Source organism: Passer domesticus, chromosome 10, assembly GCF_036417665.1.
Source record: "Passer domesticus isolate bPasDom1 chromosome 10, bPasDom1.hap1, whole genome shotgun sequence".
Taxonomy (NCBI): domain Eukaryota; kingdom Metazoa; phylum Chordata; class Aves; order Passeriformes; family Passeridae; genus Passer; species Passer domesticus.
Window position 1 is genome coordinate 31,102,191 of NC_087483.1, and position 13,360 is coordinate 31,115,550.

The following is a 13,360-nucleotide window of genomic DNA, read 5'->3' on the forward strand; positions in this document are numbered from 1 at the left end:
AGCAGGGAGTTCATCACAGCAGCTGGGGGTCACATCCACTGGAAAGTCGAAAAGGCCATCTCTTCAGTCAGCAACCTCTTACCTGCAAAGCAGGAGACCTCCCTGCTGGGCTCTCACAGCCTAATTGCTCTTAGTTTAGTCTCCAGCTGGTCTCATGATAGCTCTAAATGGCTTTGCCCTCTTTGGATGTCTGTTCCTACATCATACATCATCCTTGGCTTCTCTCTCCTTCAGCTTACCCAAATGCTTTCATAATTGCTCCTCCTTGCTTCTTTGGTCAAATTTGTGAGAAATTCACAAAGTTTTCTGTTGGAAGTCCCTGACTATGTGCAGCCTTTGAGTCTGATTTCATTCTTGGAAGAACGAGGTAGGAGAAACCCACTGTGCTTTGATCCTTTTTTCCATGCTGCCATTTATGTGCTGCCGGTGGGGCAGCTGGTGGTTTAAAGTGTACAATTCTCTACTCATGGTTCTTCCTGTCTTCTGGCATCCTGTCTGTAGAAACAGGTATTTTAAAAGAAGGAGAATGCTGGCTAACATGCTAAATCTTCTCATCCTTTTGGGAAGCCAATCACCTTCTGAGCTACCCCTTCCTAAGGTTTCTCCTTGCTCTGTCCCATTTCTATAGGTAGGAGTTATCTTGAAGATACCACAAGGTACCACAAGCAAAGCCACTTACATCTGGCCCTTTTCAGTGTTGATGCTTTTCAGGATGGGGTCCTTTCCTGCCTACAAAAGATCCAGATCCCTCTCCTCTGTTGTTTACAATTCACAAAGCACAGAAATGTTAGGCTGGGGTTTTCCCTTGATGAAGAGCACATTTAAAGTTAAGACTTTCTCTGGCCACATACACAATTGTTAAGTTCTTGTGAGATTTACCTTAACCTTCACTGCTGTGTGTCTTTTACTTCCACTTTCAAATTGCCATTTTAAATGCTGCCTGGACTTGCTCACCTTTTTATCAATGCTGCAAGTGAATTCCCTTTAAATAGCAGCTGCTGACACAGCAGCTCTGCCTGTGTTTAGTGTGATGGCCAAGATCCAGGCAAGGTAGGAGAGCCCCATGCAGTGGGGTATCCCCACAGCCCCCACCAGGGCTTGCCCCCTCTCCCAGGGGATGCAGAGCTTTGGAGGGGCAGCAGCAGGGGATGGGTTGATGGCTGCAAAGGCAGATGCTTCTTTTGTGTTTCATGAGAAGTTTGCAAATGTGCCAGAGCAAGGGGAAGTCCCTAAGCAAATTACCATGCAGGATACAGCACATCCATCTCCACCTTCCTGCCCACAGCCTGTGCTGGGGCACCTGCCCTGTCTCAGGGGGAGGGAGGGCAGGAGAGCTCAGCTCTCAGCGTGGAGCTCTCCCACTCCACCACAAGCTGGGTTTGTGTGCTGGCTGTCAGCTCTCAGCCCTGCCCTGACACCGTGTCTACCTGCTGCAGGAGTCAGATGAGGGCAGCCCAGCCTCTCCATACAGGTTGGGCAGGTAGGAGAGATTAATTTCCTCTTCTGTCCCAGCTCCAGAGCCCTGGCCTTATTCCATGGTAGCAGTTCTGCCCAGGGCACAGAAATTTACCAGCACATATAGTCTCTGGGTTTTCTATTTTCTTTTTTTTTTCTTTTTTCTTTTTTTTGGTGCAGTCTTTAAGAATAGCTGAAATGCCTTTGAGCTGAGAGCCTTCTTTCCTAGATTTAGAGAGGAGGAGCAGGATAAATGGCTATGAAGAGATTCAGGTGACTTTCCAACAATCTTGACAAATAAGCCTAAATCTCAGGGTCTTTGCAAGAGCCTGGAAGCTCTTTTTACCTTAAGAGCTCATGAAAGCAGACATTCAACACCAGTAAAGGCAGGAGAACAAGTGAGGCTGAAGACTTTAAAGGGCCTGCCAGCACCAAAGAAGGTCTCCAGGTCTTGCAGTGTAGCTGTCTCTCCTCCAGACATGCAGTGGAGGTGTGTGGCTGGCTCGTGGGCTGCGCTGTGACATGCAGCGTGTCCACCTGTGCTGATGCAGCAAAGTGGTCTTTATCATGGCCCCGCCTGGAAACTGGAGCAGCCTGAGCACTTCCCCCTACAGGGAGCACCTTGCTGGGTCTGTGGGCCCGTTCACACTAGACAAACCTGTATCAAGCCTGCTGCTCTGTCAGCAGTTTGCTCCTGCCACTGTCTCCATCCACGGCTACCCTGGGCTTTCCCCGTCACTTGTGGGCAGTAAATGTTTACACCACGGCTGTACAGCAGAGGCAAAACAGTTTTCCCACCCAGCCCAGTTGATTGGGATGTGAAAATGCTCCCAGTCATCATGAAGGTCCCATGTTTGCCTCTGGGGTACAACAGTGCATTAGGATTAGTACTTCTGAGCAGCTGATGCACTTTGAGCACATCCCATGTTGGTACTGGCACAGCCTAAACTGATGAACTCCTCTTGTACCCTCCTCCTGCCAGACAAAATCCTGGCTGTGCACAAAGCTGGGGCTCAGGAACTAGCACTGATGTGTGTATGTGGTTTTTACCCAGAAGGTTGGGGTAGCTTGTTCCACAAGTGATGGGACCCCCTGCAAGACAGATCCATGAAGAACCAGTGAGTTATGATTCCACTGAGTTTAATCTAGTGGGGAACAGCATCTGAGTGGCTATCATAGCTGAGGTGTTTTAGGGGATTTGAGCATGGATTTATTCACCAAAATGTGGTCACTGTATTGGATGTGCAAGGCACTTAAAGCTTTTCCATCTGTTTTAGTTACCTCCTTAGTATCAGCACACCATTTGGGACTAAATATTTAAGGGGAGTTCCCCAAGGCTCCCACTGAAAGGACAAAATTGTCTAGAAATAATATCCAGGTGTTGAGAAAAGGAGTCTGCTTGTAGCTATTAGTTTGGGTTGTCTCCCAGCTCTGCTTCACCATGCCTTTTGTGGGTTATCCCTGACCTTTAAACTGGCTTTTAGATTCTCTTCCAGTCTTGGGTTTTCTTTTCTGGGGGAGGAAAAAGTTGGGAGGGTTGTGAAATCCTTTGAGCCGTATCTTGCCAGAGGAGCAACTCTCCAAATTCAGTGATCTGTTTTTGGTACTGGAAAAGGAAAATGAAATCCACATAGTCATCTTCCCCTGCTCCCAACTTAGGCACACAAGGATGAGTGAGGTCTGGGACAGAAACTCCCTTGTCAATCCAGCTTGATTTCATCACATCTTGCTGTCTTTGAGGAAGGCCAGCAGAGGCAGAAAGGCCACAGGACACACAGTGGGGCCAGCAGCTGCAGGTCCTTCACAGTAATTAAAAACCTTTGTCTCTTCTGTCCTAGTTCTGGATACTGCAGGCCAAGAGGAGTTCAGTGCAATGAGGGAGCAGTACATGAGGACTGGAGATGGTTTCCTCATCGTCTACTCAGTGACAGACAAGGCCAGCTTCGAGCACGTGGACCGGTTCCACCAGCTGATCCTCAGAGTCAAGGACAGGTGGGTGCCAGCACTGCCTGAGCCACCAGGCTCCCCACCCTCCTGGGGCATGGCTGCACATCTGACCCCAGCTCCTGCCTTCTGGGTGTCCTGAGACAAATCCTCAGGTGGGGTTTGTGGACCCCAGTGTGGTGAATAAGAAGTGGTTTACTTCGATAAGCATGCAGTGCTTTCAGCGTTGAAAGGGTCAGTGGTGTTACAATGGAGTGAAAATGTGTCTGGAAGGGAGAAACTTCTGCCAGAGCAATGTGAGAAAAAGAGATCAGACACCTTTGAAGGTAACCAGCTCAGCTCTGAAGAGAGGGAAGGATGCTCTGTGCATAGTGCAGGCACTTTGGGATCACCAGCAGGGAGTCAGCAAGCATTTCAGCCCTAATTATTTTGTGTGTCCTGGTGCCATCTTCCTGTCCCTGGCTTGTGCCAAACACACCTTCGAAGGTCCTGCATTATTTGGGGGTTTGAACAAGTGTTTTGAAGGTGAAAAAATTTGTGCTGGAAGCAACTGCATTTCTAACCAGGGATATAATGTAGTTAATGCACTGTGGTCTGCAGCAAACAATTACACAGAATAAAACATCTGTCTGTGCCTGGGGACACAGTAAGAGAGGTCGCCTCTCTCTCCTCCTTGCCTGTGCAGGGGAGAAGGTAGCACTGGGAATTTAATCATGGTAAATAAATGTGTCCTGGCATAGTGAGGGGAAGTTGCTGGTTTATCTACAAGATAGCTCCCTCTTCCCATCCTGGTTCAAGAGGCAATGGATCCATTCTCACTGGGTGGGGTGTGAATTAAGCCCTTATATGTCTGCAGCTTTGAAACAGTTCTTCCGTTAATAATGACTTTTAATTATGGAAGTCATCAAGAAAAGTCACCAGAGGGTTTGGGCCTCGTTGCTGGCTTCCTTTCACAGCTCTGAATAACTTCCCCACAGGAAGGGTGGACTCCTATCATGTGAGGTTCACAGCTGACAGCTCTTCCAGTAAAGCATCCAAAGTGTAGCCCACAAGAGTGAAAAGTAAAGGAAGAAACACCCTCTGATTTCATTTAAATGAAGAAGAATGTCAGTCCCTCAGTCAGCCTCTCAGATCACAGCAGTCTAAGCACTGTTACCTTAGCTTGGGGCAAAGTAAATCTGTTTCTAAAAGCTGAAGGAGACGGGACAGAATTTCCTGTAACCTGCCCCAATCTGATGCTGATTTTATCTAATTTAACTCGGAGAAAATAAGATGTGGTGTTCACTGTTTGCTCTGGACTGAAACTTTTACCCTCCATACACGCTGTGCAAATGCTGCAGCAGTGTGAGAGGCAGGAAGTGAAACAGGCTGGCGAGGTTGTTTGTGTTTCCCTGCTCAGCGCCACTCCGAGCGTGAGGAGCGTATTAATGCTTCATCCAAAACCTGGGCTCGGGCAAAAAATCACAGCAGTGGGAGCAGCGTGAGTAAAAAAGCCCTCCTGCTAAACCCACACGTAGCTGGGAGCAGAGCATCACCCTGGTTTTCAGTCTGGCAGGCAGTTTTGGAACTTAAAATCCAAAAGAATTGCAGGCTGCTGTGCTAGCAGGGCTGTTCAAAGCCTTCCTCCCATTTTCTTTCCACAACTTTCATTATAATAAAATTTCCAACTGTAGCAGCTTTGTCCAATTAGCAGTTGTACTGCTTACAATAGGGAACAAAGTCCCCATAGAGTTTTATGCCTGATGTAAACAAGGCAAATGAGATACCATCCAAAAGTAATCCCTTTCTAATCAAGGTGCTGCAAGCCAAAAAGCAATCAAATAATCCAGACAAGCAAATATTTTGCTCCAGAAGGATCAGAGTCAAGATATATCAATGCTCAGGTATTAACATTAAATCACAGTCACATTATCAGAATGAATAACTCTGAGACTCATTTAAAATGCAGAGTGCAGTACGGTATTTTTCCAGCCAGAGCAATGGGGCAACATGCCAGAGGGAAGATGGAGCTCTTATCATCTCGATGAAAAATGACCCAGAAATGCTGTTTAAAAATCCAGAGTTACCAGGGAAGTGTTTTATACAGAAATGAGTATGGCCAGCTGCTCCTTACCCCAGTAAAATCGGCTCTGTTACAGCAGAGAACACTGGGATCATTTAGGAGGGCTGAAAGTATAAGACAACAATGCTGCAGTAACTGTCAGTGATCAGAAGGGACCTCCTCCCTCCCAGCAGTGGCTAAGAGGCCCTGCAGCAGCTGATTGCTCTGTTTCATGAAGCCAGAGGACAGAGTGGCACTGCCAGCACCTCCCATGGCACCCAACCTTGGTTCTGTTTATCTCTGGAACAGTGGAGCTTCCTGCAGAGGGAGAGGGGGAGAGCCTTGCACAGGACATGCTGTGGATAAATGGATCTCTTCTCAGGGGGTGAAGGCAGTCACTTAGGTGCCTGGTAGTTAAGGAAATACTGAGTATTGTTACAGAAGGAGATGAGTTTGGTGTTTTTTCTGGGATTAGGAACAGGAGATGGTAGGTAATAGCATTGGAAGCTTAACAAATCTATTTGATTCCTTCCAGCCTCCTTCCAGCTACCCCTGCCAAGCCCAGTTTGTCTTGGAGTAACAGCTCATGGGCATCTCCTTGCTCCTGCTGATTTTCTCCACCATTTGATTCCCCTCTAAGCACCACCTCCCAGAGTCCATCTTTCTTTCCCCCCAGTTGGTCTCAGTGGATGACCAGGAATGAAGTTACTCCAGTTCTTCCAACAGCCCTCAGTATCTTGTCAAGATATGCAGTTACTGAGGTGCCTTAACTGCTACAAAAGAGTCCCAGTCTCCTGTCCAAGATCTGTCTTTATGTCTCAGTTGATTTTCTGGTTAATTCTCTAGATCTTTCTTCACCTAGTTGGATCTTCAGGTTTAGTTATCATCAGGCATTGCAGAAATGGTGACAATAAGTTCCTGAAGTCCCTACAAATAACAAGGAATGTGTGCATGCATGCAACTTGTCAAGTAAATTTTTACAATATGAACATATGTATAGCACAGCCTGGGGGGTTTCTTTTTATTTCTTTACACATATGTGGTATGTCTGTAGCTGAAAATGTTAGATGATGTCAGCATGAAAAAGTGAAATTTATGCTCATAATTTTTGTTGTAGTGTGGTAATAATTGGGTGGTGGTTTTGATTTTTTCCAGGGAGTCTTTTCCAATGATTTTGGTGGCAAACAAAGTTGATCTAATGCACTTACGGAAAATTACAAGAGAACAGGGGAGAGAAATGGCAACAAAACACAACGTAAGTTTACAGGATTATTTAATGGGTTATTGAAAATCCTATTGCAGGCGTTCAGAATCGAAAGCTGTGCTCATTAGGAGCTGAATTAAAGCTTACAATGAAACATTTGTAAATAGGTTTTTGACTACTACAAAGTAGCAGCTCTGCAGTTTTCTTTCAGTAGGGCCAATTCATCACTGAAACCAGAGCCTCTGCTGTGCACCAGCTGTAGCAGAGCTGTGGCCATCACTAAGAATTATGCACAAGGTGTCTGAAAGTGGTGAGAAGTGTTCAGAATGAGGGAAGAGAGTGCGCCTCCCTGGAGCGAAAAGGCAGAGTCAGGCATTCGGAGGTATAGCTAGGTGCCTGAGCTTGTTAGAGATAATGAAGTTAACAGGGTTGTTAAACCTATATAAATCTGGCCCACCATCTTAGCTCTGCATTATTCATGCTGTTAGTTTAGCCTGAGAAATTTGTCTTAGATGGGTGTAGATCACATGCTGCTCCACTAATCACCTCTAAATGCCAGCAGCCCTGAATACCCAGAGGGAGACAACAGCTCCCTTAGGAGGTGGAACTGAAGGAAAGGTTAAAGGCAAGCAAGCCTGAGACCTCTTGGCAGCTTGCTGTGCCTAAAGGACAAGCTGTGTGGTGGTTTCTGAGCAAACCTCGATGGGAGTTTGGCAGGGCAGGTTCACTCCCCCCCTCCCCAAGGAATCTGGTTTCTGTCAGAGCCAGGACACCTAAACTGCAGCACAGCATGTTGTATCCATCTGTATACACACGCCTTGGAAAAGGCCATGCATGAAAATACCTTATCAGAGGCAGTTTTATAAATCTGCCAGTGTGCTGGACAAGCACTCTAGGAGGCCCCATCTGGCTGTCAGGCTTTGAAGGGGAAGATCATTTTACACTGAAGGGGAATTGTAGTCATGAAATATTCATGCAGTAGTCCCAATAAAATGTGGCAAGCAAGAATTTTTGGCAAGTGCTGGTCTTTCAACAACCTTCGGCTATTTTCATGTCTGTGAGCACAGCTCAGGGGGAGAGAACATCTGACGACGTGAAGTCTGGCATTATTCTCCCCCAAACCCAGAGCTCGATAGCAGCTGTTTAGCCTGGTGCTCATTCCAGACCTTTTGTAAGCAGTCGCTGACCTTGCTGCAAGCTTGAGGGTGTTGATAGCAGTGTCATGGCAACATTTTGTTTACCTGTATTTCCGTGGTATTAGCAGCCCATTTCTCCAGCCTTTAGGCTTTTCATTTTGAAACTGGCATTATCACTGATATCTCTTCCATGACACACTTCTCTCCTCCAGATTCCTTATATAGAAACCAGTGCCAAGGACCCGCCTCTGAACGTGGACAAGGCCTTCCATGATCTTGTGAGAGTAATTAGGTAAGCTGCAAACTCCTCCCTTCCTTACTGCCCAGGGATGGGACATGCAGAAGTCATGGCCCAGAGAGTCAGGAGCCAGATTCTGGGGAGTCAGGTTTTCTTGAGTGTGGGATATTTCTGATGTTTATTAACTTTCTTGTCTTGTGTCAGCTTAGGTCTGTTACTAGCTGTCACTTAGCTACCCGTGCAGGACATCAGTACCAGGCATACGAAGATGTAGCTGTGGCCATAATAAAAAAGTTTTATTCAATGAGCAGTGCAAAGCCTGCTATAATGATCAGCTCTAAAAGGCTGGCATTGAAAGCTTGGGATCAGTAATTTGGGTTTTCATAGTTTTGTCCTCTCAGGGTCTTGCCTTGCCAGAAGTTAAAAAGGACCGGCAAAAAATTCTACAAAATTGTAGTGCTGTAGGTGACTTCTAACATTTTCTGCTCACTAAATGGAAAAAATTAAGCCATTTTGTATGAGAAACTGCATGACCTAATGGCTAAGTCCCAGGTTTCCTCAGACTGCAGAGGTTTGTTCCCAGTTTTGGCATGAGCTGCCTTTGCTCGTTTTGGCAAACGTGCGCTCTCCGGGCGAACCCCTGCTCCGGCTGCCAGCAGGGAGGGACTGCCTTCCCAAAGCCCGGCTCTCCTGCAGGAAAAGAGCTGCACACACATCCCAGCATCTCAGCTGATAACCTCAGCTCTCTCTGAGAGGATTTGTTTTTCTGGCACTAGCTGTCTGCCAGATTTTCTGGGCCCTCATTTTTCATGTTTTGGGAGGGCGCTGAGCTGAAATCATGCTCCTCCCTGCCGTGCAGTCAAAGTGCCTCGCCCGGCAATTAAACCACAAGGCATTTATTCACAGCATATCTGTACTTGTGAATATCCTAGCAGAGCCTCAAGCCAGCCTCCATCAAAACCAGATGGTACTGCCCACTCTTCCCACATGTCTCAAAAGCAGAGGGCAGAAAGTCTTTGGAGAACTGAGCTGGAAGTGTCCCAGACTCTTTCCCAACTGTTCTCAGTATTAGCTGGCTAGATATTACTTTTGTGTGCAGCAAGCTCTTACCACCATCTACTCTGCTCTGCAGGAAAGAAAAACAGCCAGAATAAGATGGAAAAGCTTTGTTTGCTTTCTCCACGTAACACAGCTCCAGGCAGGCTGAAAGGCATATTGTAATGAGGCATTACTAATTGCAAGCCCTGAAAATGCACTCTGTAACCTCAAAAATAAGTGGTACACCTCAGTTTCCTGAGTAGCTACTGTGAAAGTCCTTGCCAGCCTGTGATGTCAAGGGCACAAGAAATGTTCACAAGAGCTGGAACTCGGGTTAAGTCAGAGAGCAGGGAGATGCTGTGTGATCTGGATGATCATTGGCCACAAAGCAGCTTTGCTTGGTTTTTGGACATTAGAAACTGTCCACAGTCAAGGGTAGCATCACCCATCAAGTATTGTTTTTCTGGTTTCCAAATAAGCTTTTTCAAACAAAATGTAAATTTCAGCTCCCTGATAACTGTCATTGACTGAGTGCTTCACAAATGAAGGGCTTCCTCAGAGCCCTTGTGAGCTCTCAGGGTGAGGATGCTTGTTCAGGGTTGCACTGTTTGAGCTCCTTGCACTTGGCTGATTCCCAGTTTATTTAGCTTCATGCAACAAACTGTTGTCTGGAAGTAATCCAGAAAGGAGTGGGGTGATTGAGTCCACTCAAGAGATGTTTTTAATTTCCTGATGCCCCTTTTATGCTGCAGCAGTACACACAGGAACTGTCACAGCAGAAGCCTTGAGCAGGCCCAGGGTGTGGTTTTTGGATCTCTAAAACAGATCCAGAAGAATGTGAACAGCTTGTGGTCACTTAGTATTTATCCAGATTTAAAGTATTTTCTGAATTTCATCTTTGTAGTTTGGGGCTTTAAAGTTTTATGTTTTTCATGCCTCCAGCCTTCATATTCACTGAGAAAAAGTCTTACTAGTCAAGGCTGAATTTTTTGGGTGGTTGCAAGAATTTGGAAGCTGAGGCTGTAAGAGAAACCCCAGCTAAAGCCATAGTGATTTATGCCCCAGTGATGTCTCATCCTCGTCTGGATTACTTGGTATGAACACTTGGTTTAATGCCTGGCATATCACATGACAAAGAAGCCGCTTTTGAACTGTTCAGACTCTCAGGTTTGAATCTACAGAAGCTGCTGGTGTCTGTATGTTTTATCTTGCTCCAAAATCTACATCTACAGGCTGCCTGTCAGGTGTTTGAGATACAGAGCCTTTGCTGGATTTGCACTGCTGGGCTGCCAGAGTAGCTGCTGCATTGGATGCAGCTGCAAACAGGCATTTGGGCAGTGCCTCACCTTCCTGGAGAGGGAGAAGCCCTCAACAGAATGCTTCAGAGGCTGCTCATTTATTTTTTAGCTCCCCTCCATCACCAAGTCTGCATCAGTGCAGCTGGCTAAGGGCAATGCCAGCTGAAAGGCAGAAGAGTGTATTTCTCTGTGCTCTCTGTATCTCTCTCATCCTCTTCCCTACTGTCAGCAGTGTAATGGATGATGTTGCATCACTTAGAGCATCCCTGTTTCCCAGAGCAGCCCCCTGGCAGGGGAAGAGGCAGCAGTTCAGCATGGGCAGCTGGAGGCATAGTGCCCTGGCAGGACATACATCCCTGCCATTGGCCTTAATGGCTTCTTTCCTCCTTCCTGAAGAACGCTGGCCAGGCCCAGCTGTGTGGCATGAAAAGCCAGGCAGTGCTGGAAGGGTATATGGAGATACATATGCAAATACGCACATGCACACCAAGATGCTGCTCTACAGGCTGCCCAGGGCCCTGGATCCAACCCAGCCTTATGTCTCACCTGCCTGCTTTCTTCTCTGTCTCCCAAAACAGGCAACAGATCCCAGAGAAAAGCCAGAAGAAGAAGAAAAAGACCAAATGGCGAGGGGACAGAGCCACGGGCTCCCACAAACTCCAGTGTGTGATTTTGTGACAGGACACCCTGGGAGTGCCTAGGATGCCTCCCTGCTGCCCTCCTGACCCCCTGGCAGCCCTGGCGAGGAGCTGCAGCTCGGTGCTGATGCCCACATGGCCCTGTGGCCCCCGGGCTCCCCACGGTGGCTCAGACTCGGAGCAGGCGGCTCAAGGGGTCCGGACCCCCGGAGAGGGGCTGCACATCAGGGCCAGCCTGGGAGCTGTGTCAATGGGAGGCAGAAGGGATCAGCAGGACCTCAACTCTCAAACATCCCCAGCACCTTCCAGGGGCCTCCATGATGTTTATAAAAACAAACAAAAAAAACAAGGCAGAAGTTTAAAAAAAAAGTGTTGGTTTTATCTGCAAACATTTCTCTTTGTGACCCATTTCTGAACAGCCATGAATAGCCCCCCTGTTTGGTACAGTTGTCTGTGTATGTGTGGGGGAAGGGAAAGGGTTTTTCTTTCTCTTAATTTTTTTTGTCCCGTTCTTCCTTTTTGTTGTTTGCTCAGCAAGTGTTGGGTTGCAAAGAAACAACGGCCAGGCTTGGATTTTTTGCACTGGACTCTCTCTTGGGCAGCAGTGCCAAAACACAACTTCATATGAAAGTGCATAGATTTGGAGGAAGAAAATTAATTCCAGCTGCTCTGGGTGCTCCAGACATTGTGTCAGACTCTGGAGGGTTGCCAGCTCACAGACCATAAACTCCAGTTTAGGAAAGGAGGTTTGGGCTTGGATTATATATTTTTTTTCTTACCCTTTGTCAAGAGATTTTGTTTCTGTTTTGTAACTTCGGACATGTCAAACTTAAGACATTTTGTTAACCTGGAAGTATTTAAATTAAAGTAATTTACAAATGGAAGGGTATGTCATTTTTGGGGGAGGGGGTGGAAGAGAGAAAGGAAGTAAAATCTGAACTGAATTTGTTATTTGGGTGTTGAATTTCTCCCTCATAAATGCATGTAAAGTGGTGCGATCTAAATCACTCTATTATTCCTTAACCTTTCCCTGCAAAGCCACTCGTGGGCAGATTAATTGTTTTGCTTTTCCCAGGCTCATCTCACACACACAGGAAACAAAATCTGTTTATGGAGTTTGGCTCAATGTTTCTTCTTCCTCCTTTGCCAAGTTGGTGACTTGAAAGGAAGAGGTGTTTTTAAAATGATTCAAGTGGGATGGGTCTCTTCATAAGCTGACTGTATCTAAAATGTCTCCCTGAAAACAGCAAGGACTAAATATGCCTTATGAAAAGACAAGGCAAAAAACCTGCAAGCATTCAAGCTGCCATCTGTAGCACCAGAAATATGGCTGTGCACATCCTGGAGGAGCCACGTGTTCTTTCACACCTTTCCTGGCAGCAAGACCTGCAGTAGCAAATTTGTCTTTAATGGTATGTCATGTGCTGGATTGAATCCATTGGCTCCATTCACATGGTCACCAAATCTGTTTAAAAGTAGCAACTTGCTTTTCATCAGCTTGAATCCTATTCAAATATGTTTTGCGGGCATGACTTAAAATATTGGCAGAGTATGAATGCCTGAGATTTATGTGTCTGAGCACAGAAAATCTTGGTATTGGATACTGAAGATCCATCCAAGATGATGGATCATCACAAATTTAGTTGTCCATACTTGTCTATTTGCCACCAGATTTCATTTCTTGACCCTTTGCCAGGCCACTTTTTAGAAGTGATTTGGCTGCTGATTATTTTTCAGGTGAATGAGGGTAATGGAAACACGTTCTTAATTTGTCCAGTCTTCATCACAGCCAGAAGATGGCAAAGGCCTGCGGCTGGCTCAGCAAGCTGCTTGGGGTAATGCTGGCTCTGCTGCCTCTGTCCCTTTTGGTGTGGTGACAGATGCTGGGGATGGATTAAGCAGGGGGATATTGGAAAGAAGTGTCTCTCACACACTCTTGGGTTGGATGTGGGCCATACACTCCAGTGAAGTAGCAACGTGCTGTGTCAGCTGGGATGTGGCTCCCCACCACAGCAGTGCTTCTCTCAGTGCTGGCTGAACAGACCTGCAGCAGCTGAAGCCATCCCCTTCAAATTCCAGTCCTTGAGACTTGCCTCTGCCTTCTGGACGATCTCCCTGTAGGCATTTCATTTGTTCTGCTTTGAAAACCTCTAGTAAATCAGAAATTGTCTGATGATCTTTGCAAGCAGCCCATTTCACCATCACCCCTGTAACCACTTCCCTACCAGAATCCCTGTCTAGCCTGACTGCTGGCTTAATAGTTTTAATTATACACTACTAATGCTATGGGATCCCACACAGAAGAAGATGATGTCATTTTCAGGGAGCTCTTTTAATGCCCCCTAGAGCCCTTCCACTTAAAAATAAC

General features: G+C 46.5%; 1 protein-coding gene across 3 annotated transcripts in view; it reads left to right on the forward strand.

Annotated features, from left to right (window-relative positions):
* Window positions 1-11,876, forward strand: part of MRAS (muscle RAS oncogene homolog) — a 38,168-nt gene extending 26,292 nt beyond the window's left edge. For all 3 annotated transcript variants that reach the window (XM_064434951.1, XM_064434952.1, XM_064434953.1), the window contains 4 exons: window positions 3,294-3,447; window positions 6,596-6,695; window positions 7,993-8,072; window positions 10,933-11,876. In XM_064434951.1, coding sequence (XP_064291021.1) covers window positions 3,294-3,447; window positions 6,596-6,695; window positions 7,993-8,072; window positions 10,933-11,032 — 434 coding nt within the window. In that variant the 3' untranslated portion in view covers window positions 11,033-11,876. The remainder of the gene's footprint in view (window positions 1-3,293; window positions 3,448-6,595; window positions 6,696-7,992; window positions 8,073-10,932) is intronic.
* Window positions 11,877-13,360: the final 1,484 nt, after the last annotated feature.